The sequence below is a fragment of the Phalacrocorax carbo genome, chromosome 1 (assembly GCF_963921805.1).
Source record: "Phalacrocorax carbo chromosome 1, bPhaCar2.1, whole genome shotgun sequence".
NCBI classification, from domain to species: Eukaryota; Metazoa; Chordata; class Aves; order Suliformes; family Phalacrocoracidae; genus Phalacrocorax; species Phalacrocorax carbo.
Window position 1 is genome coordinate 1,065,326 of NC_087513.1, and position 21,372 is coordinate 1,086,697.

The 21,372-nt window shown below is 63.7% G+C and overlaps 1 protein-coding gene across 1 annotated transcript in view; it reads left to right on the forward strand.

The window, feature by feature from the left end:
- Positions 1-442: 442 nt before the first annotated feature.
- The window catches only part of SND1 (staphylococcal nuclease and tudor domain containing 1), a 148,529-nt gene continuing 127,599 nt past the window's right edge, over positions 443-21,372 (forward strand). Inside the window, exons 1-9 of the mRNA XM_064441520.1 lie at positions 443-606; positions 4,914-5,063; positions 6,386-6,506; positions 9,758-9,836; positions 13,687-13,847; positions 14,064-14,155; positions 14,951-15,109; positions 15,519-15,625; positions 15,910-16,000. Coding sequence (XP_064297590.1) covers positions 532-606; positions 4,914-5,063; positions 6,386-6,506; positions 9,758-9,836; positions 13,687-13,847; positions 14,064-14,155; positions 14,951-15,109; positions 15,519-15,625; positions 15,910-16,000 — 1,035 coding nt within the window. The 5' untranslated portion in view covers positions 443-531. The remainder of the gene's footprint in view (positions 607-4,913; positions 5,064-6,385; positions 6,507-9,757; positions 9,837-13,686; positions 13,848-14,063; positions 14,156-14,950; positions 15,110-15,518; positions 15,626-15,909; positions 16,001-21,372) is intronic.

Sequence of the window (21,372 nt, forward strand, 5' to 3'; positions counted from 1 at the left end):
CCCCCGACCCCCCGTGGGGCTGTGCTGTGAGACCCCTTCCCTCTCCCGTCCGCCCCCCCCACCCGTGGGTGTCCCCGGCGCTCGGCGCTGCACGCACGGCGGCGTGGGTGCTGACGTAAGGGGCGTGTCCCCGCCCGGCCCCGCCCCCTCGCGGCGGGAGGCCACGCGGGAGTGCGGGCGGCCCTTTGCCGACGTGTCCCTGGCGCCGCGTGCCCCGGAAGTCCCGCCCCCCCTCCGCGGGGCGGGGACTCCCGTGACGTCACCCCCCCGCAACGGCCTCTCGGGCCGGTTCTGCGGCTCCGCGCGTCGCTATTGGACGGGGCGCGGCGGGGCGGGGCGGAGCGGGCGGCGGGACCGGCCTCTCGTTGGCCGTTAGCCGGGCGGCTGGGCGGGGCGGCGGCGAGGCCCCGCCTCTCCCCGGGCGCGGCCACGCCCCTTGCTCCGCCCCGCCCCGCGGCTCCCTTCCGCGCTCGCGCCGGGCAACCTCCGCTCGCTCCGCGCTCGCCCCGTCCGTCCCCCCCCGACCCCGCCATGGCCTCCGCGGCCGCCCCCGGGCCGGGCGGCTCCGCGCCGCCTCTCACCGTGCAGCGCGGCATCGTCAAGATGGTAAGGGCTGTACCCGCCGGCCTGCCTCCGCCCGACGGCCCGGGACCCCCCCCCTCCGCTCCCCGGGACCCCTTCTCCGGCCCTCGCCTCCCGCCCCGGTAACAGGGATCCCCCCTCTCCCCCGGTGCAATCCCCGCTCCGGGCTCGGGACCCTCCCTTCCCTTTCCGCCTCCCCGTCCCGGGACCTCCCCGCCGCCCCGTGACCCTCCCCCCCGCCACCCCCCGTGCTTCCAAATCCGACCCCGCGGCCCGGCCCCGCACCCCCGGTGCTGCTCCCCAGCTGCTGCTCTTCCCGCCCCCTCCTCGGTAGCCTGGGGACCCCTCGCTGCACCCCAGGACCCTCCCCGGGATGGGGTGTTGGGGGGGGCTGTGCCCAGGGCTCCTTGTCCCCTCCTGGGGCCGGGGGCGAGGGTGGCCCGGGGGCCATTTCGGGCTTTTGGGCCCCCCCGCACGTCCCGGGGCTGGCCCGTGTCCCGGGGAGCCGGTGGTTGTGCTCTGCTGCTGTCCCCGAAGCCCCCGCGGCCCAGGGGAAGCCCGGGATTCCGCGGGACCGTGGGCTGGGACATCCCTCGGGGTGCCCCATCTGCTCCTCTCCCTCCTCTTCCTCCTGCACCCGTGGTGTCCCCACGGGAAGGAGTGGGGGGGGACGGGGTCCCTGAGCCCCACCGCATCTGACCCCCACGTGTGTCAGCAGCGGAGACCTGGAGGGCAAAGGTCGGGATCCGGCGGCTGCCGCTGGGATCGGGCCCTGGCACCGCGTCCAGGCCGTCCCAGTGCCTTTTTGGCCCCTCCTGGTTACCTGCCGTGTCCCCCCCCCGCCACCGCCTCGGTGAGGATTTGGCTGCAGGCTGCTGCTCCTGCCGCCCGTGGGAGAGGACGGGCCAGTGGGATCCAGCCGTGCTCCCCACGTGTCTGCGTCGAGCTGGGCTCGTGCGCCACGGCCCCGGCTCCCTTCTGCAAGCCCGTTGGCCACTAAAGGCTCCTTGTAGTGCCGAGTTGCCCAAACACAAGTTTTTCTTGTGCCCAAATACATTTTTTTTCTCGAGGTTGCAGGTGACCCCCACCCCTGGCAGGCGACAGGGCTGGTCGCAAACCCCACCGCTGCCTTCAGAACGTGACCTTCGCTCAGGGCATCGCTTCACCGCAGAGCCCGATGTGGTGGTGGGGATGGGGCTGGGTGCTGCTGGAGGTTTGGGGCTGGGGCTGGAGGTCTGGGGGCGCTGCCTTCCCTGTGCTTTAGCTCGCCAGTGGTGTGGGGAGCCATTCCTGGAACCTCCTGCCATTTCGTGCCCAATAAGTGAGATCTTGGGATGCTGAGGAAAATCCTCGTCTGGCGGCTCGTGCCGGCCTGGCTCCGTGCGAGGGGATGCGGATCCGGAGCGTGACTTTGGGCAGGACGGTTGGTGTCTGCCGGCTGCGAGGCGGCCGTGCATGGCAGGCACCGGCTCCTGGGGGCTACATGCTGCCTCGGTGCCCTGGACTGGTGGGTGGGTGCTGTGGGATTGCTGGCTGGGCACCCCAGCTGCTTCCCAGGGTGTGCCCCGTGGTCCCCCTTTCCAGCCCAAAATCCCTGGCCGGGGGGGCACCCCAGAGAGGTGGGGGTCCCTGGCTCTCCGCGGTCGCTGCTCTGCTTCATGGTGGTACCACAGAGCCGAGAGCTGCCAGGGCCAGCCGGAGCGGTGCCGGCTGTGTGCTTCGCTGCGGCAGCACAACTTTTTGAACTCGAAAGTTTGGGGTTTTTTTTTTGCACCTTCCTGATGCACAGTAGCCCCTGAAATCACAGCAGGGATGCAAGGTTTGGGAGCGGGGTGGGGGCTCTGGGTGCAGCAGAGCAGGAATGGGGGGGAAGAGCGGGAGCAGGGAGGTGATGGGGGCTGGGGCCCTGCAGCCCCTGGGTGCCCCCGGCTGAGAGAGGCACCAGGAGCCAGGCTGGGGCTCTGCCCTGTGGGGTGGGATGGGGTGGCAGCAGGCTCCTTTTTGGGGGTCTTGAGGAGCTGGGGGAGCATGCGGGGTCCTGGGGGGAGGTAAGGTATGGTTGGGCTCAGGGCAGCTGGGCATGCTGGGGTCTGGCTCTGCTCTGGGGTGCCGGTGGCTGGGATGGAAGGAGCATGGTGCAGCATGGCACAGCCCTGGCTGGCAGCACGGGGACCCCCAGCTTGGAGCCGAGCTGGGGCTCTGCGTTGGTGAGTCTCCGGGTAAAGAGCTGGGACACTGGCTGCCCTTCTTGCTGCTGCCTTGGGACCCTGCCTGTGCTTTTTGTCACCTTCCTCCCTGTTCCTGCAATGTTCCCCGCGACGCTCGGGGGACCTCTCTGCCACAGGACCTGGGTCTGTCTGACGCGCGTCCCGGTGCCGTGCCCTGGCCTTGGTGTGTCTGTCGCGCTCGGCTCTGAGCCCACGCTAACTCCTGTGTCAGCAATACAGCTCTTGTGGCCCAGTTTAAGCCTGGGTTCCTCCATCCGGAGCACGAGGCAGGGCTGTTGGGGTGCCGGGGTTCCTCTGTCCGGAGCACGAGGCCAGGGTACGGGGTGCATGCACCCATGGAGCACAAAGCAGCTCTGCTAAGGAATCTGTCCCCTTCCCAGGACCCAGGGTTTGTATTGGTAATTGGATAAAAGTTACAGCATCTGACTTGTTTCTCCATGCCCTATAAATTAAAGATTAAGGTTAATTACAGCGATGAAACCTCTAAGTCCTTAAGTATCGAGCACTGAGCCTTTGCTGGGGGATCGCTCTCTGTGCGGCTCAGGCTTAATTTGAAGCTCAATTCCCAGTAGCTCACGGAGCATGCCAGTCTCTGCCGTGGGGCCGGGCATGCAGGAGGCGGCGTGGAGCAGCGAGCGTGATGCTGTGGTGCAACCAGACCCTCGGGGGTCAGCACGGTGGGGCTCGTCAGTGCAAGCTGGTGTCCCTGGCGCTGGGTACCCTGTGACAGGGTACGAGTCCTCTGCCTTTGGGATGTGCTGTGAGCATCCGTGGGGGATTTCAGGTGGGCAGAAAGCCAGGGCATGTGCTGAAATCCAACCTGGAGGTTTTTTTGCAAGCGCTTCAGCAGCATCAATCCCACGTGCAGGGAGCCAATGCCGATTAAAACGGGAACAGGGTGATCCCCGGCACGCTTGCTCTGCCTGGCCAGGGCCCAGCTTGGTGGCTGGAGCTGGCCCTGCTGATGCTGTGGCTGGCGGGCGGGTGGCCTTGGGTCTTGTACGGAGCCGCCGAGAAACCTTGGGGTTTTTGCAGAGCACGATGATGCTGGTTACTGTAATCGAGTTGGGTGCAAGGAGGAGAGGTCCAGTTAGGGTCTCTGGTTTCTGGGGATTCTCCCAGCAGTTTTCCCCGTAAGAGTTTGTCTGACCTCAACGCAGTCTCTTGGCTGGGATGACCAGCTGTGGGGGCAGGGTGCGGCCAGCCCATTGATGGTGCCCATGGCCCCTTTGCTCCTAGCGGGTCAAATCCCCCGGTAAAAGGTCTTACAAGCACCTTCTCCGAGCCTGCTCCTCGCTCCTGTAAGCCTCGCCGAGGCCGTGCTGCACAGCCCAGGTGGTCAAAGCCCTCGTGCCGAGAGCAGTGTCCCTCCGGGCTGGCTGGCTGTGGGCATGTTCCCCCTCTGCGTGCCCTGTCGGGGAGGCTTCCCTGGGGCAGTGGCGGTGGCAGCTTTTCCCCGCCTGCACCCTCCTGTGCTGCGCCAGCAGCTGCACGGAGCCCCTCGGGGTGCTGTGGGCACAGTGCCCTCCTGAACACGGGGGTCCCCCTGCAGCAGTGGGGAGCGATGGGGCTGCCGGAGCCCTGGGAGGTGGGTGGGATGGGACAGGACTGCCCAGCGTGGCCGTGTCCTGCCTCGGAGCACTCAGCAGCCAAAGCAGCAGGGGTGATGGCATGGCTGGGCTCATCTGATGGGTCGGCACAGGGAGTAAAATCCCGATCTGCCAAGCCCTTTGTGTTATCCGCCACACTTGTCGCCTCGCATGCCCTTGTGCTGCACTCTGAAGGAGGGGTGGGATGTTTGACATGTACGCCGTGAAGGTGCGGGGTGCAGAGCCCAGCTCCATCCCACATGTCCGAGCAGGAAACCTGGGGCCGTGCCTGACTTTTCCAGGGCCATGAGAAATTGTGCCCTGTGGTGCCAAGATTCCCATGCCCTGCCTGGGGCAGGATCCATCCCTGGAAGTCTCTCCTCACAGCATCACCTGCCTGCCTGCCAAGCTCTGTCACCTCTTGCCTCCCCAGCCTCCTGGCTGCTCTCCTTTGCCACCTGCTACCGAGGGGCTGCTGCCGGGGACCCCCTGTAACCCCTCTACCTCCCTGCAGGTGCTGTCGGGCTGCGCCATCATCGTCCGTGGGCAGCCCCGAGGTGGGCCACCCCCCGAGCGCCAGATCAACCTCAGCAACATCCGTGCCGGGAACCTCGCCCGTCGCGCTGCTGCAGGCCAGCCGGATGCCAAGGACACCCCAGATGAGGTGGGTGCCTCCCGTGAGCGGTGCCATGGGACCCTCGTGCCCCGATCTCGCAGGCTAAGCTGGGCAGGATGCCTCCAGGCTGCTGCCCCAGCCCTGCGGGCTGCAGCACCCTCAGCTCGGCCGTAGCAAGAGGCATTGCCCATTCCCAAACCTGCTGCTGCGGTACGCAGGCAGCTCCCTCCTCGCCAGTGTTGCCCCCCTCCCCGGCTCGGGGGCACGCAGGGTGCTGCAGCTGCAGGATGCAGAATGAAACAGCCCTTTCGATCATCCTTTAAGAGATCCTTTCCCAGCTCCAGCCCTGCAGTGTGGGTTTTGGGGCAGAATTCTTCCTCGCCCTGCTCCCCAGGTGGGATGGGGATCATCTGCTGGTGAGGGCCAGGCGTGGCTGGGCAAGGTCCGCAGGACCAGGGGAAGCTGGCGGTGCCTCCAGGCTTCTTCTGCGGGGCTTTGCCTGCTCCGGAGCTGGGGGCACGGGGGGCAACGGAGGTGTTGCTTTGGCAGATTAGGTGCAGGCAGGGCTGCCTGTACCGGCAGCGGGGTGCCGTGGTTGGGAGCGCGGTGGGTTTGTATCGGGGAGGGGAACCCAGCACCGGCCACCCATCCTCCCAGCCCTGGGGGTGGTGCAGAGCATTAGCAGCTAATTGCTCTCCCTGGGGAGTTTGTCTTCTAAACACTGCTTCAGCCTTTAAATGTCAGTCTTTTAAAAAATTATGCCTGTCAGGTTTGCTAATTGTTTATGAGCACGTCATGTTCTCTCCTCCGGACCGCGTTCCCCACCCACCCGCTGCGGTGGAGTGGGGCTGAGCTCGCCGGGGCTCCGGTGCGTTCGTGCTGCGGTGCAGGGGGGTGTCGGGAGGGACGCGAGAGCCCGCTTCTCCCAGCCGGGCACGGCCGCTGCGCTGGTCCCGCTCTGCTCCTTCACCACGGACACCTGCACGGCCTCGGGCAGGAGCCGGAGGAGCCCCCGCCGTGTCCCTGGGAGCTGGGGCTGCTCCAGCCCGCGATGTTGCTGCAGCTCCAGCCCTGCTCCCTCTGTGCCAGGAGCCTTCCTGGGCTCGGCCGGCTGAGGTCTGGCTGTGCTCGGGGAGCACGAGGCTGGCTGGAAAACCAACCATGACCCCTTTTTGGGGGACGGAGGGGGAGAGAAGGAGTGGTACTCCTGCAGAGTAAAAGGGTTGATTCCTCTGCAAGTTTGTGGGCTGCAAATGGACTCCATCACGTCCCTGGGCTAATGGAGAGCACGAGTCCCCTGGGGTGGGGAGGCTCTGGGCTTCCCCAGCTACGTTTGACCCATCGCCTCATGCCGACTTCTTTCCCTCCAGCCCTGGGGGTTCCCAGCTCGCGAGTTCCTGCGGAAGAAGCTGATCGGGAAGGAGGTCTGCTTTACCGTGGAGTACAAGACCCCGCAGGGCCGGGAGTACGGGATGGTGTACTTGGGCAAAGGTGAGCGCAAAGGGGTCCGTTGGGAGCCTAAAGGGCTGGCGGGGAGCGTGTGTTGCTCCTAGCGAGAGCGTGCGGTGCTCGCAGCCAGAGCTACTGTCCCGAGAGGGTGGGCTGGGAAGCAGCAGAAGGATGCGTGCCCACTTTTTGGTGGAGCACCAGCTTTTGGAGGGCAGTGATGCCCAGTGGTGGTCCCGGCTGGCTGCGGGGCTGTGCAGAGCTGGAGCACAGCTGCGCTCTCTGGAGCTGCAGCTGCTGGTTGATGCACCGCAGCACACAGATGCAGGCTGTGGCGTTAGGTGAATTCTCACAAGTTTCCCCTTGCCATCCTCTTTGTTATAAATCTCTCGCTCATATCTGGCTGAAATCTCCCAAAAGAAACCAGCTTACCGGTGGCCTCTGAGGATGTGGCGGGGTGCCGGGAGCGAAGCTGCTCAGCCCAAATGCTGCGCAGTGCCTGCAGGCAGCGCTTTCCCTGGCTCAGAGCAGCTTGGGGCAGGGCAGCCTTTTTGGTGCTGGTGCAGGTGGGCTTTGGCTCCGCTTAGGTCCCCACATGGTGAGCACCACACCGGACTGCGCTCTGCCGGGTGCTGTGTTCCCTCTGCCTTCAGCCCTGGCTGATTTTTGGTTCCAGCCATGCTGGTGGATGAGTTTTTGGGCTCTTGCTCCCCATGGTTAGCCCTCAGTCGTTGCCCGGTCTGGTGAGAGTAACAGAAAGCGGCTGAGAGGTGACCGCATCCTGCTGCCGGCTTCTGGGCTGCGCCGCTCTGCCGGGCTCGGCTCCTCGTTAGACTTCCCATGCCCTCGGGTTTCAGGAAGGGGGACGAGACCCGCTCGGTGCAGGTGGGCTCCTGGGAAGCGGCTGCTCACCAGGACCCAGTTTGTCCTCCGGTGCCGCCCAGCTCAGGGTTACCGGGGCAGATGGATGCGCTGGCTCGGCACGGGGCAGGAGATGCGCTGGGTGAGCAGTGCACCTCTGTGCTCGCCGGGGAGTCGGTGCGGGGCCAGGGTGGCCCCATGGCTGGGGTGTGTGAGATACGACCAGTGTGTAGGTCGGGCTCAGCCACAGCTCCCTGGCAGCCTCCTCTCCCATGGGAGGCTCAGCGGGGTGACTCGTTGCAGGTGGGGCAAGGAAGGAAGGAAGGACGAGGTGCGTGCAACGGGCTGTAAAGGAGCTCAGGGGCTGCTGAATTTTGGGTGTGCGTCCCCTGGGGTAGCTCCAGCACAGGCTGGGGTGTTGGGTGCCCTTGGCCCCGTGTCCCTGCAGACTTCGCTGCCGGTGACTTTGCCATGCAGGGTCAGGATGGAGAGTGTGAGCTGGTGCTGTGGGGCATCCTTGTCTCTAGACCCACACCCTGGCATTGCTGTGGGGCTCAGGGCCTGTCCTGCGGCGGAAGCGGGAGGTTGGTTTGAGCAGCAGAAGGCCAGGACTTGCTCGCCACCGCAGATGGGGTTTGTCACGAGCCAGCGTGGCACAAACGGAGCAAGCGGGGTTTGCACGGAGGCACAGGGAGAAAGGAGGTGGCCCATGATTTGGGGGTGAGGCTCCCTCTGGGTCTGTGGCAGGAGTTGCCCATGTCTGTGGCTGGGCAGGGCGAGGACTGCCGGCCATCAGCTCTGCTGGGTGGCCAGAAAGCCCAGCATCGCTGCTGGCTCCTGATTGTCTGCTGCAGAGGATCGGCGGGTGCATTCACAGCCATGCAGCATCCCGGGGAGGCTGGAGCTCTCTCGCCAGAGAGAGCGTGGCCTGGAGTGGGCAATAAGCCCTGCCTGGAGCCCCTTTTCATCACCTTGTTGCTGCTACGGGGGAAACCCAGGGCTGGCTTCCCATCACCACCCGTCCCAGCACGCTCCAGGCAGCATCTCCCACACCCCTGTGGGGGTTCCCCTTCAGCACGGGAATGCAAGACCCCCATGGTCCCCAGGCTGCGAGAAAGGGGAGCGGGGCCCTGCGTGCTGCCAGGATGAGCCTGGACCCTGAGACCACGAGTAACTGGATATCGAAGTTACCTCCATGCTCGTTCCTGAGCTTCCAGTTTGCTCATGGGCTGGGGGACTGGGAAGCCCTTTGAGATGAGGATCCCCTCCTGCAGAGTGGGGGGATGATCGTTTTGGAGAACTGCAGCTCTCTGCTTTCCCACCCCGTGGGCTGCCCGTCAGCGGGAATCCTGGCAGGTCCCGACAGTGTTGTCTGCAACAAATAAACCTTGAAAGGGGTTTTGTTGTTCGGTGACACCGCGATCAGTAGAGTGCTCTCTTTCAGTCATCTGCAGCCTTGTTGTCTGCCACATTAAGGACTTTTTTGCGTGCCTCCCGCGTAGCTGTCGTCCTTATTGTTAAATCCCAGCCTGTCACACCGCGGAGGTGAGAAATGAAGCATAAAATGTTTCCTGATGAAGTTTGTCAAGGTTTAAATACTATTAATATGGAAACGCTGCGACAGCTTCCCTGGCAGCGATGCAGCAGCTGTCTGCGCCTCCGGGCTTTGGAGGGGTGGGGGTTTGCCATCGCTCGCCCGTGGTGGCAGAGCTGGAGCAGAGGTGCTGGGGAAGGGTGGGGGTCCTGGCAGTGCCCTACACCCCCTCCCTGGCTACCCCCTGCTGCTGCTTGGGGCCGTGCAACCCTGCGTCCTCCCTTCTGTGTGGGCAGCTGAGGGTTTCTCCTGGGGGATTCTGCCCAAATCCTCCTGCTTATTGGCTCTCCCTGGCCGGAGATCCCCCCTGGACCGTGGTGTTTGGCCCCCACCTCCCTGTGGGCTCCAGCTCCCGGTAGCCATGAACCCCCCCCACATTTCTGCAGGGGCAGGTTGTCTTGTGCAGAGGTGGCCTTTGCGGGTCATGCTGGTACTGCAGCCTCTGCTGGAAATCCAGAGAGCCCCTTTGGTGCTGGGGAGGGTGTTACCTGTCTCCCGTGGGTGCTGAGGATGTCCCCTTCCCACGGAGGTGGTTCTGGGTGACAGCAAGCCTTGCAGCCCAGGGGTGCATCGGCGCAACATGCCACCTTCCCACTTGCCCCTTGGTCTGGGGGAAATGGTGTCCCCAGGAGAGCCCTGGGCTGCTCTGCTCGATGCATCACGATGGCCATGTGCTGCCGGGACACCGGGCCGGTGACGGGAGCCTTTCGCTCCCGGATTGCTCTGGCTTTTGTTAGCTGGAATTGTCTTGGGAGTGTCCAGGGCTGAGGTCTGTGTCCCTCCAGGCTGCCCCACACGCTGGCGGCTTGTCTCACTGACTCCTCTCCTCTTCTCTCCGCAGACACGAGTGGCGAGAACATTGCTGAGTCCCTCGTGGCCGAAGGGCTGGCCTCCCGCCGGGAAGGGATCCGAGCCAACAAGTACGTATGCGGCGGCGCTCCTGCGCTGCCCCGGTGAGCCCACGCTGCGTGGCTTTGCCGGTCCTCTGTGTTTATTTACTTGGGCGCAGAGCCGTTGGGTTCCTGGGCTTTGGCCAGGCACCCATCCCTCCTCCAGGGCTCTCTGCGGTGCCCAGGTTTCGCAGACATCGGTATCCCAGCACGGCGACCCCTTGTCTTTAGGGTTGGGGTGGTGAGGGGTTGCGGAGGGGGAGCTGGGTGTCTCTTTGCCCTGGATGCTGAAGCACCAGAGCTGTGGCCCTGGGCTGCAGAGCAGAAAATCTTCTGAAGCTCTTGGTCGCTGGAAAATAATGTGTGGTGTGTAGTTGAGGGGCTTTAATTCATGCTAGAGAGGTGGTGATGTTATGTTCCTGCCCCTCGTCCTACGTCCGGGCGGTGCGATGCCCGTGCCAGTGCCATTGGAATCGATGCCGATGCTTTGCCCTGGCCCTGTTGCATCCCGGAGCAAGGGAGAAGCCTGGCCTTGGCTGCCGTGTGCCGGCGTCCCTGTGTGCATCCCTGGACGCCAGCTATCCTGTTCTGGGGGTGCGAGTTGGTTCTGTGGCGCTGCTGTAAATACCGGTCAGACGCTATTTCCATCACGGCGCCCGCTGGGCTGGAAGCTTGCCCGTGTCGCTTCCTAAAACTGTTCCTGGCACACTTGGATGCTTTCCAGCCAGTGTTTTCGGTAGTGCAGCCTGTAAACAGGTATGTTGAGTAAATAGAGCGTGCATTGCCAAGGGCGTGGACGGGTTATTTTATGCCTGGGCTTGCCAGTGCTGAAGCCTCTAGTGCCGGCGGGTCCTGCCTGCTGCCCTCCCGGAGATGCAGTCCCTGTCCCGAGCCCTTGGGGAATGTGCTGCCTGCCTGGTGCCGGTGGGCTCTGGGTGCTGTTGACAGAGTTCAGCGGCTCTGCTTTGGCACAGCTGGGGACCACCGCAGGGCGATAATGCCTGGGAGAGGCACGAAAGCTGCTGCGCCCAGGCTGGAGGGGCTGCAGAAGCTGTCACCCTGCAGGGCTGCTGGGACTGGGGGCGAGGAGCTGCCGGGACAGCGGGGGCAGCACCGGCGGTGGAGCCTGGCGAGGACCAGCAGCATTCGTAGGGTGAATGGGGTTCAGCTGGGGTCGGTTCTTGCTGCTCCGTTCTGGTTCTGCACCTCCTGCATAGCTCTTGAGCTGCGGAGGTGGAGTGAAGGAGGAAAGCCTCCGCCTGCTCGTCTGCTGGGGTTTTTGCACTGACTTTCTCCTGCTTCCCGCTGGAAGTGTCCCCCGGGAGCCCTGCAAAGGGGACCGCGAGCCCACGCAGGGCTGGCCGCGAGCAGCCGTGCTGTGCCGGCTGTCACCGCTGGTGGCTGTGTGACACCCACGGGAGGCTGTGCTCGCACGGTGGAGGGGCGGCGTTGGAGACCGCCGGGGCTGGTGCTGCCCCAGGCGGCTGGAAGCCAGGGTGATGGGCCAGGCAGGACCTTGGCTCTGACCTGGCTCCTGTTGTGCTTTAACCCCCCACCCCAGCGGGATGGGGAGAGAAGAGGGAGAGCAGAAGTAAGAAAACTTGTGGGTTTGGATAAGAACAGTTTATTATTACTATTTTATTTTAATTACTAATGATACTAGTAATAATAATATAATGAAAAGGAGAGTAACGAGAGGCAAAACCCAGGGAAAAAAAAACCCAAGTGATGCAACCATTCACCACCCGCCGACTGATGCCACTGGTCACTGAGCTGTGATCACTGCTTCACCAGGCCAGCTCCCCCCAGTTCATATACTGGGCATGATGTCATATGATATGGAATATCCCTTTGGCCCATTTGGATCAGGTGTCTTGGCCGTGCCCCCTCCCCTCCCGGCTTCTTGTGCACCCGGCAGAGCCTGGGAGGCTGGAAAAGTCCTTGACTAGAGTAAGTGCTGCTCGGCAACAGCTAAACCAGCTCCATGTTATCAGCGGTGGTTTTAGCACAAATCCAAAACACAGCCCCGTGCTAGCTACTGTGAAGAAAATTAACTCTATCTCATCCAAAACCATTAGAACCACACAGCTGCTCGCTCACCCCCCCCCCCCGCCCCGGGATGGGGGAGAGAATCAGAGGGGCGAAAGTAAGAGAACTTGTGGGATGAGAGAAAAAACAGTTGCGTAATTAAAATAAAATAATAATGATGATTTTAATGAAAAGCAAAACAACGAGAGAGAGGTGAAACCCAGGGAAAAAACAAGTGATGCAACCACTCACCGCCTGCTGACCGATGCCACCAGTCCCTGAGCCCCAGTCGTGGCTCCCCGTGGCCAACCTCCCACCGTTAATGTACTGGGCATGACGTCATACGCTCCAGAAGGGTCCTTGGGCCAGTTCGCATCAGCTGTCTTGGCTCCGGGCTTCTTGTGCACCTGGCAGAGCATGGGAGGCTGGAAAATTTGACTAGTGTAAGCGCTGCTCAGCAACAATTAAAACAACACTGTGTTATCAACATTATTCTCACGCTAGATCCAAAAGCCAGCACTACACCAGCTGCTAGAAAATTAACTCAATCCCAGCCAAAACCAGGACAGTTCCTCTGCTCATCGCTGCTTTCCAGCCTTCCCTGCCGAAGCCCCCTCCCCTGGCTCCAGCGCAGGAGCCCCTCGCCGCGGCCGTGCCGCTGATCTCGCCGGCGGACGGTTGCGTGGTGGCTCAGCTCGGGGAGCCCCTCGCTCCGGCCAGAGAGGTGACCGAGATCCCCCGTGCGTTTGCTCTCCGGGACTTTTCAGGTGCTTTTGGACTGGCTTGTGCTGCAGGGAAGGAAATCAGGGCACAGGTTGGGTTTTGTTGTCCACTGCTTGTGCTGGGGGGACCTAGGCAGCCCCTTGGGGACTTCCTAGTGGCTTTGGGCTTGCGGGATCTGCTGCTCCGGTCCTTCAACCTCTTCCTGCAAGCGCAGCCAGCAGGCAGCATGCCTGGTGAGGCCGGTCACCCTGACCCCCGTAACGACAGTGTGGGAGCAGGACACGCAGCCCCCCGGGCTGGGCGATGCCGCTGCCGCGAGCTCCATCACCCGCGCAGCTGGGGCTGGTGCAGCGCAGTTAGCGCAGGCCTGAGCGTCCCGCAATTAGATATCGCCTGGAGCGCGTTGCTGCTCTGCGTTTGCTCTCCTAATTCAAAGGGTGGGTTAATTAACGGGTGCGCGAGGTGGCTCTCGGCCGCGCGCTCGTCACCGGCTCAGAACTCGGGATTCATCGCGTTGCAGCTTTGCCCTGAGTTGAAGAGTGCTAAAACACAAACGTGACCGCGTTCGCCTACCGGGTTAGGAGAGCGCGTGGCGGGGCTGGCCGCCGGCGCTGGGAGGGGGCTGCCGCTGTGCCCTGCGTGTGCAGGGCCGGGGACGGTCTGTGGTTTGGTACGGCACGTGAGCGGCGCCCCTGGCCGCGCCCTCCCTCCCCTCCCAAAGCGTGCTCTGCCACGCCGGGAGCGGGGGCTGCCGCTGCCCGGCTCCCCGGGGCTGCCTTTCCATCGCGGTGCGCAGAGCAGCCTCTGAAAGGGTCGCGTGGCCTAAACCTCCCCGGTCTGTCAGAAGCGGGGCTTCCAGCGGCGGGTATCCGGACCTCGATGGTGCAGCCTCCGTGCCGTGATGCCGGAGAAACTTACTTTGATTTACTGCGCGTTGCTGTCAGCGGCACAAAGCATCGCTCACCAGCTCACCCAGGCGGTGCCTTTTCTAGACGTGAGCGGTCGAATTGCTAAAGCATCCAGAGAAGTGCCTGGAAGATGGATGTTCTCGGTAATAAAACATGCAGGGCCCGGCAGCGTCCTGCCTGCCCCAGACCTGGCCTCACCCCGTCTCGTCCTGTCCTTGCAGCCCCGAGCAGAGCAGGCTGGCGGAGCTGGAGGAGCAGGCCAAGAGTGCCAAGAAGGGGATGTGGAGTGAGGGGACGGGCTCCCACACCATCCGGGATCTCAAGTACACAATCGAAAACCCCCGGCATTTCGTGGACTCCATGCACCAGAAGCCAGTCAACGGTAAGCTGGCACCAGCTCTGGCCCTCGCTGCGGGGCCCTGGGGTCACCCCTGCCCTCTGCTGCCTGCCTGCCCGCGGCCCCGGGCCCTGGCTGCCTGCACTGCACTGCCTGGGTGCTGTTCCCGGCACCCTCTCGCTGCAGAGAGCTGGCTCCGGCTCTGCGGCTCCCGCCGAGCCCCTCCACAGCAGCACCAACCTCTCTGCTTTTGCTCTGCAGCCATCATAGAGCACGTCCGCGACGGCAGCGTGGTGAGAGCCCTCCTCCTCCCTGATTACTACCTGGTCACCGTCATGCTTTCGGGGATCAAGGTGAGGCTCAGCTCCTGGCCACATCCCCAGCAGGCTCAGCAGTCCTCTTTGCAGCGAGTTCCCTCCTGATTTTGCACTGTCATTCACTGTGCATGCTCCTGGGCGCCTTTCGGCACCGGTGCAAGCGTGCAGGGCTTGCACGCCTACCTGCCTGCTGCCCTGGCCCCTGGGCTCGTGGGCAGGCAGGGATGCAGCTGCCTTGCTGCCCACTGTGTCATCCTGTGTGCGCCTTCCAGTAACAGGCTGCTGGCAGCCCGTGGTTGCGTGCATGCTGGCGCGGGGTGTCGCTGCCAGGGATGGGGACGGGTCTGGGTCAGGTGGGTACCAGCCACGCGCTGCCGGGCCTGACAGCTGCCCGAGCTCTGGGCTGTCAGACACCCTGCAAGGATCCCCTGGTTGCTGGGTGGGTGGTCGTCCCCGCTCTGCTGGCATCCGCGTGGCTGCTGGTGCATGGGCTGGAGAGCTCGGCCACCCAGCGTGGCAGGAGGCTGATGTGGAGGGTGGCTCGTGGGCTGGGGCTCCTGGGGCGGCTGGGATCCACCCTGGACTACACTGGGGGTTGGTCCCCACACCCAGGTTTGCTCCCAGCGGTGTTTGCTGGGGCGGGTAACGGGCTGTGTCAGTGCAAAATGGCATGAAAGCATCGGTACGTGCAGCCCCCCAGCCTGTCTCTCCCACAAGCTACAGCCGGAGCACGGGGGCTGTGTGCAGCCTTCCTCCCTGAGGAGGTTTCCCCCCCGCTTGCCAAGGTTTTAGGGGCCAGCACGTGCCCTGACCATCCCCTCTCTGCCGCAGTGCCCCACGTTCAAGCGGGAGGCGGATGCCCCCGAAGTCCCTGAGCCGTTTGCAGCTGAAGCCAAGTTCTTCACGGAGTCGCGGCTGCTGCAGAGGGACGTGCAGATCGTCCTGGAGAGCTGCCACAACCAGAACATCCTGGGCACCATCCTGCACCCGGCAAGTGGGGCTGGCAGCGGCAAGGGTGGGAGAGGGTCCTGGCAGGCTGTCGGACTGTTGGTCATCGCTTGCTGGAGATGCTGAAGGTGGTTGCAAGGTCCAGGTGCTGCCGGTGGGGGCTCAGTGCAGCTGGGAGTCATGGGCTCTTTACCGGTGGTTGTGGGAGACCATGGTCCATCCGAGGAGAGCAGAGCCCCGTGGGTATCAGTGGGGTGGTCCCTGAAAACCCTGGGGGCAGCAGGTGCTGTGGCCAGGCCTTGCAGGGCTCTTTTGGGACCTGCGACATCTCGGGGGCTGAGCAGGGCGAGCGAGCTCCAGGGGGAGGCCAGCTCCTCTCGGGGGTGCAGGGGTAGGTGTCGATGCCGCGTCCCCCACAGCTGAGCGCGCGCCTCCCTCCCCTTCTCCGCAGAACGGGAACATCACCGAGCTCTTGCTGAAGGAGGGCTTTGCCCGCTGCGTGGACTGGTCCATCGCCGTCTACACCCGCGGCGCTGACAAGCTGCGCGCGGCCGAAAGGTGAGTCTGGCGCCGGGAGCCGCAGGGCTGGGTGCCGGGGCGGGCGCGCTCCAAGCCGCAGCCACGGGGTGCCCGGGCTGACTCCGGCCCCATCCCCCCATCCACGTGTGGGGTACCCCCAGTGCCCTCCCAGGTGGGACGTAGATGCGATCTCTCCTTGCGAGTCTGCGCCAGCCTCGCTGCCTCTGCCGGGGTTTTGCTGGATGATTTAATTGGCGGCAGGTCCGTCCCTGCTGGGGATGCCTGCCTGGGCATCGCGCCTGACCGTGTGTCCCCCCCGCCAGGTTTGCCAAGGAGCGCAAGCTGAGGATCTGGAGGGACTACGTGGCCCCCACGGCAAACCTGGATCAGAAGGACAAGCAGTTCGTAGCCAAGGTGAGTGGTTGGCAGAGCAAAGGAAGGGGCAAGCAGGGTCTGCGGGTGCAGGGGTGGAGGGCAGGGTGCCTGGCTGCCCTTAGCTCACCTCTTGGACAAAACCCCAGAGGGTTTTCCCTCTTCTACATCCTCACCACGGACCACAGTGCACGAGCGCCCAGGCACACGCTGGGAATCTCGGGCAGGCCTGGGGTGGGAAGAGGTGAAACAAAGCGGAGGGCAGGGGAGGGGCCCACGGTGCGTGGGGAAGGGCTGGTGGATGCCCTGGAGCTTCCCCCCAGCTGGCCAAGTCCAGAGATGCTCTGACCCTGCCTGCCGCTCTCCTGCCTGCAGAGGGCTCCTTGGGCTCAGCAGAGTTCTCTTTCCCTCTCCTGCCTGCGTTTCCAGCGTGGTGTCACTGTCCCCATCCCGGGGGTTGCTGGTGTGGAGCCGTGGGGCTGACACCTCCCTGCAGCTCTGGCCCAGCTCTGGGGCCGCGTTAGCCCCACGCACGCGAGAGCAGCTCCAGGGCTGCCCCACAGCAGCGGTGCCCACGTTCCTGCTGCACAGAAACCATGCCCGGCGCTGCCCTGGCGCGGTTTGGAGAGCCCAGGTGATGCAGAAGGCGAGCGGGGCTGACCTGGTGCTGCCGCTGCCCTGGGTGGCGGATGGCCCTGCGGAGGAGCATCTTGCCCGGGAGCGTGGCGGTGGGCTGCGGCAGGGCTCGGGGGTCCGGGCACAGCTCAGGGGGAGCAGCCCACTAGATGGTGCTGCCGGCTCGCCCGGCGCAGGCAGCCGGGGGCTCCGGTTCTGGTGGGCACCCTGGGAAATGTGCAGCAGCCGGATTTCTTGGAAATTCAGCTTAACCCCTGTGCTCACCCCGTGCCCGGGTTGGGTCCTGCCCTGGAGCATCCTTGCAGCTGCTCCATCCCTGCCGCGGAGAAAGCCGGGGTTGTGCCTGGGCACCTCTGCCTGCGAGCCCGGCTGCTCCTGGGGGGCTGCTCCTTCCCTGGCTGCCCCGGTGCTGCCGGCTGCGGGGTAGAGCGGGGCGGCAGCGGCAGGGCTTGCGGCAGAGCACGCCTGACCCAGGCGCTGGCTGGGGGAGCTCTGGTGCTGCCGGGCAGGGCAAAGCCAGGAGCTCTTACAGCCAGTCCGGTCTCAGCCGTGCGGTGCAACCGGCTTCATTAGCTCATCCGCGCGGTGCTGTCGGCGGGGTCTGCGTGGCAGCCCCTGTCCTGTGGGGTGAGGCTGGGGAGGTGCTGGCTCCTGCATTAACTCTGAGATTATGCCCTTCTCTGCAACTGCCTGTTTGTCCGCTCAGATGGGGCTGGTAGTAGCGGCAGCGGAGGTCCCCCAAAACCCCCCAGGCAGTGGAGGGTTTGCTGGGCTTTTCCTTGTCGAGTGGCTTATGAACACAGCCCAGATGCCAAGCCCAGAGGGTCTCTGAGAAGGCCAGAGGTGAGAACACATCCCCGGGGAGAAGGGCCGTGTTCGGTCCCTACCCAAGATGCTGCCGCTACGGTGACAAATAACACCTGGGCAGATGCCCCTGCGGGCATGGGGATGGCCGTGCGAAGGAGCTGGCGTGCTGGGAAGCGCCATCCTGCTGCTGGCAGAGGCTGCCACCGGAGACCGCGCCAGGAGCCGGCACGGGGGCTGTTAGTCATGCTTTGCTCAGCAGCTTGCGGAGGTCTGGTGGAGGGGGTGGGTGGACGCTCCTGGCATTTCAAAGATGCCCGTTATTTTGCTGAATAGCTCGTGTGCGGGGCTGGGATGCTGGCGGAGAGCTGCGGCAGGCAGGGCTCTCATCCTGAGCACCCCCCGGCAAGGCAGCAAAGGTGGTCTGTGGTGGGTTTGGGGCTCAGCGGCGTCTCCAGCCCTTGTGCTGCGCGTTGCCGTGGGGCAGCCGTCCCCCTGGGAGCGGTGGGAATCCACCCGGGTGCCGTGGAGCGGAGGGGACCCCGATGTGGAGGCTGCAACCCACTTAGGGCTCCAGGGCAGAGCATGCAGGATGGCTCCCTGGATCTGGGCGCAGCCCCTCGCCCTGCTGGGCTCACCCCAGGACTGGGAGCGCTCAGTCCCCTGGCTTGTTGCAGTCGGGGTCCGCTCCGGCATGGTTTGGCTGCCCTGGCTCTGCAGTAAGAGCCCCCAAACGCAGTGAACGCTATGGTGTTGTCCTGCTTCCTGGGGAGGAGACGCAGAATTTCTCTGCCTTCAGTTAAAACCTGCTTTTTATGCAGGCTCGTGCAAATCAGCATTTAGGGAGCTGTCAGCCGAAGCCCCCCCGGGCGCTGTTGGTTTTGCAGTGTCAATTTTTGGTCTTTTTCCCTTGCCAGGAATAGTAAGTGACAGGGAAAATCAGGACAAATGCCCGCACGCCTTGGAGTGCCGGAGCTGAACTCAGAGCTGGGCACGTGCCCGGCTTCCCCGAGGGGCCCTGTGAGCCCCCATCCGTCCTCCCAGTGCCCTGCAGAGGGGTCTGAGCACCTGCAGGCAGGCAGGCAGCAGGCAGGCAGCGATTGCTCCAGCGCTGAAGCCGCCTCCGTGCTCGGCAGAACGCCGAGGTGCTCGTTTGCAGCGGCAGAGCTGACGTAGGAGCTGCCAGGGGGCGGCGGGAGGGGGGGAGGAGGAGGAGGAGGAGGAAGATCCCAACCTGTCTTTGCACCGTTGAGCAACCGCAGCAAATCGGCTCCGGCTAATTTTGGATCCCGCTGCTGTCGTGGTCAGCTGCCGGTGCTTTGAGCGGAGGTGTTGGTTTGGGGAGAAATTAAGGCTTGGCCTCGATTGTGGATTTGATGCCTGTGAGTGGCAAGAAGAAAAGCGGTGGAATAAAAATGTGAAGAGGCTGGAGGCTTTCTCCTGAATTCCCTATGTCAGCTTGTCTTAGAGCACCCAGGAATTTGGGACAGCGCTGCTTAGAGCTGAATACATTATGCTGAAAGCTATCCTCTGCCAAAAGCTGTTTATAATACAGCTTTGTATGTGGGGCTCGGAGGGCTGTGCGAGGCTGTGTCGTCCCGTCTCCCTGCTGTGGGGCAGGATCAACCCCCTCGGGGCCGGGGGGAGCGGGTGAGGGCAGCAGCTCGCTTGGGGTGCATCCCGGCTCGCTGCCTGGGCTGTGCGTCGCCTGCTGCCACGCACCGGCTCCAGCGCTTTGCAGGCTGGAGGAGGCGGTTGTGGATGAGCTGTGCCCATGTCTTTTTATTTTTTTTTTTGTTGTTTCCCCTTTTGCAAAATGCTCGGAGCCTTTGTCATGGCCAAGTCATCTCAGATCTCAGTGGGATCTGCCAGCACCAGCCCAGGAGCTGCTCTTCTGCTGAGCTGAGTGTCAGACCCTGCCAAAACCCCTCAAAAAGCAGTTTTTCTTTTGTGGGCAGCACCAACCCCTCTCTCAGCGCTGGCCGCCAGCTCCCAACGCGCCACCGTCCCTGCCTTGCAAGGTCGGGGTGCAGGAGGTCGCTGCCTTCGGGGGTGCTCCCCGTGCAGCAGCCTGTCCCTGAGCCCTCCCCCAGGAGATCTGACGAGCTGCCCTCGTTACCACCAGGCAGGGAGCGCAAGGGCGGCGGGGGCAGGCGCGTGGGGCGAGCAAAGCCCTGGGGTGGAAAATTGGAAACCTCGTTGGGATCAACGTCCTCAGTGAGAAAAAGTTATCGCGTGAAAAATACCGACAAGGCACCGCTCTGACCTTCTTGTCCCTGGGGAGCAGTGATGGGGTGAGGGTGGCAAGCCTGGCCGGGGCTCGGCTGCGGGTTGCTGGAGCCCATCTGCCCGCAAGGGCATCATGCAGCCCTCCCATCACGCACCCCAGCTGGCAGAGCCCGGGGCGAAGGCCGAGTCCCCGGAGGGGTTTTGGGGAAGCGGCACCAGAGCACGCAGGCTCTGCAAGAAGCAGCTGCAGAGATTTTGTAAAAAAAAAAAAATCCTTTCAATCCGTTTATCAAAGTGCCTTTCTGAGGCAGGTGAAGCCACCATAAATATTGGATAAAGGAAGCTGCCCACAGCAAGCTGAGAAATTGTTAGTAAGAAAAATGGCACAGCCTCTGAGGCTGCGCTGTCTCCGGTTTTGCTGCCGCTGTCCCCTCTGTCGCCGTGCCCACCTCCTGCCCGCAGGGTCCTGGGGAAGGGGCTGCAAAGCGCCTTCTGCTGCGTCCCTGCGTGGGGCGATGCTGCCGAGCTGGGGCTGCGGCTCCTGCCTGGAGGAGGGGAGTGGGTGCCCGAGGAGGGGTGGGCACCCGATAATCACCCTTGGCTCCTGCTGCCGCCCTGCCCTGTCCTGCCTGGGACTTGCAGCCCCCCGGGTGCCCCGTCCCCAGGACCATGTCCTGCAGCATCCCATGGCCCTGCAGAGACCCATTGCAGGCGGGTCAGTCTGGCGAAGGGCTCTGCAAGGTAATTCCTGCCAGGAAAGGGGATGCTCAGGGCCGGGGGGGCTTGGTGAGTCCCTGGCGCCAGTCGTCGGCTCCTGCACGAAGCCGGGCTGTGCCAGAGGCCGGGGTGCCAGGAGCTCGTGGCTGCCGGCTGGCAGGAGCCTGCCCTGCTGCTGCCTCCTGCCAGAGAACAAATGAGATCTGACCGCAGCTCCTGCAGCTCCAACATGGAAGCGCGGAGTGCGCGTGATGGATGCGTAATGTAGCGCGGGATTCGCCCCCGGGTCCGACCCGCAGCTCCCCTGGCTGCAGTATCTTATCTTCGCATCTTGCCTTTTTTGAAGCCTTCTGCAAGAGGGAAGGGATGGATGCCCACCGTGCTGCTGGGGTCCCGTCCTGACCCCTCCAGCGGTGAGGATGCCCTGAAGCATGAGATTTGATTACTCCATTTAGCATGCAAACTGCTTTGGGCTCGGTTCTGCCTATGAAAAACAAAGGATCTGGGTCCCGGGAGAGGCCAAGTCTGTGGGTAGGGATGTCCCCTGGGGGGGTTTGCTGTGCCGAGAGGATCCCCGACAATCCTCAGTGTCTGCTTTAATTTTAATTCCTATAATCCTGTTATCCCTTTGGCTAAGCACGTTTCGAGGGACTGATGTGCTTGCTGGGGCAAAAAGTGCTGCAAGGGGAGCAAGTCTGTGCCCCCCTGCCTCCGCTTTCCCCGAGCTCTGGCTTGGCTCTTGCGGGGATGTGTAGGGCTGTGCTTCCCAGGATCTTCATGGTTGAGCAGCAATGGGGACCTTTTGCCCTGGTGTGACTGGGGGGACTGGTTTTGTGCTGGGAGCAGGCAGGGGAAGGTCTGTGCCCTGCCAGTGGGAATACCTGGGTGCCTTGTCCGGCTCTGCCGCTCGATCTGGGCTGGAGAGCAGCATCTAATGAAAACTGAGAAGATTAAAACAGCGTGCCCTGAGCCCTGCTGTCCTCCGCCTGCCTGCACAGCCCTGCCTGCCTTTGCCACCAGTTTTTCTA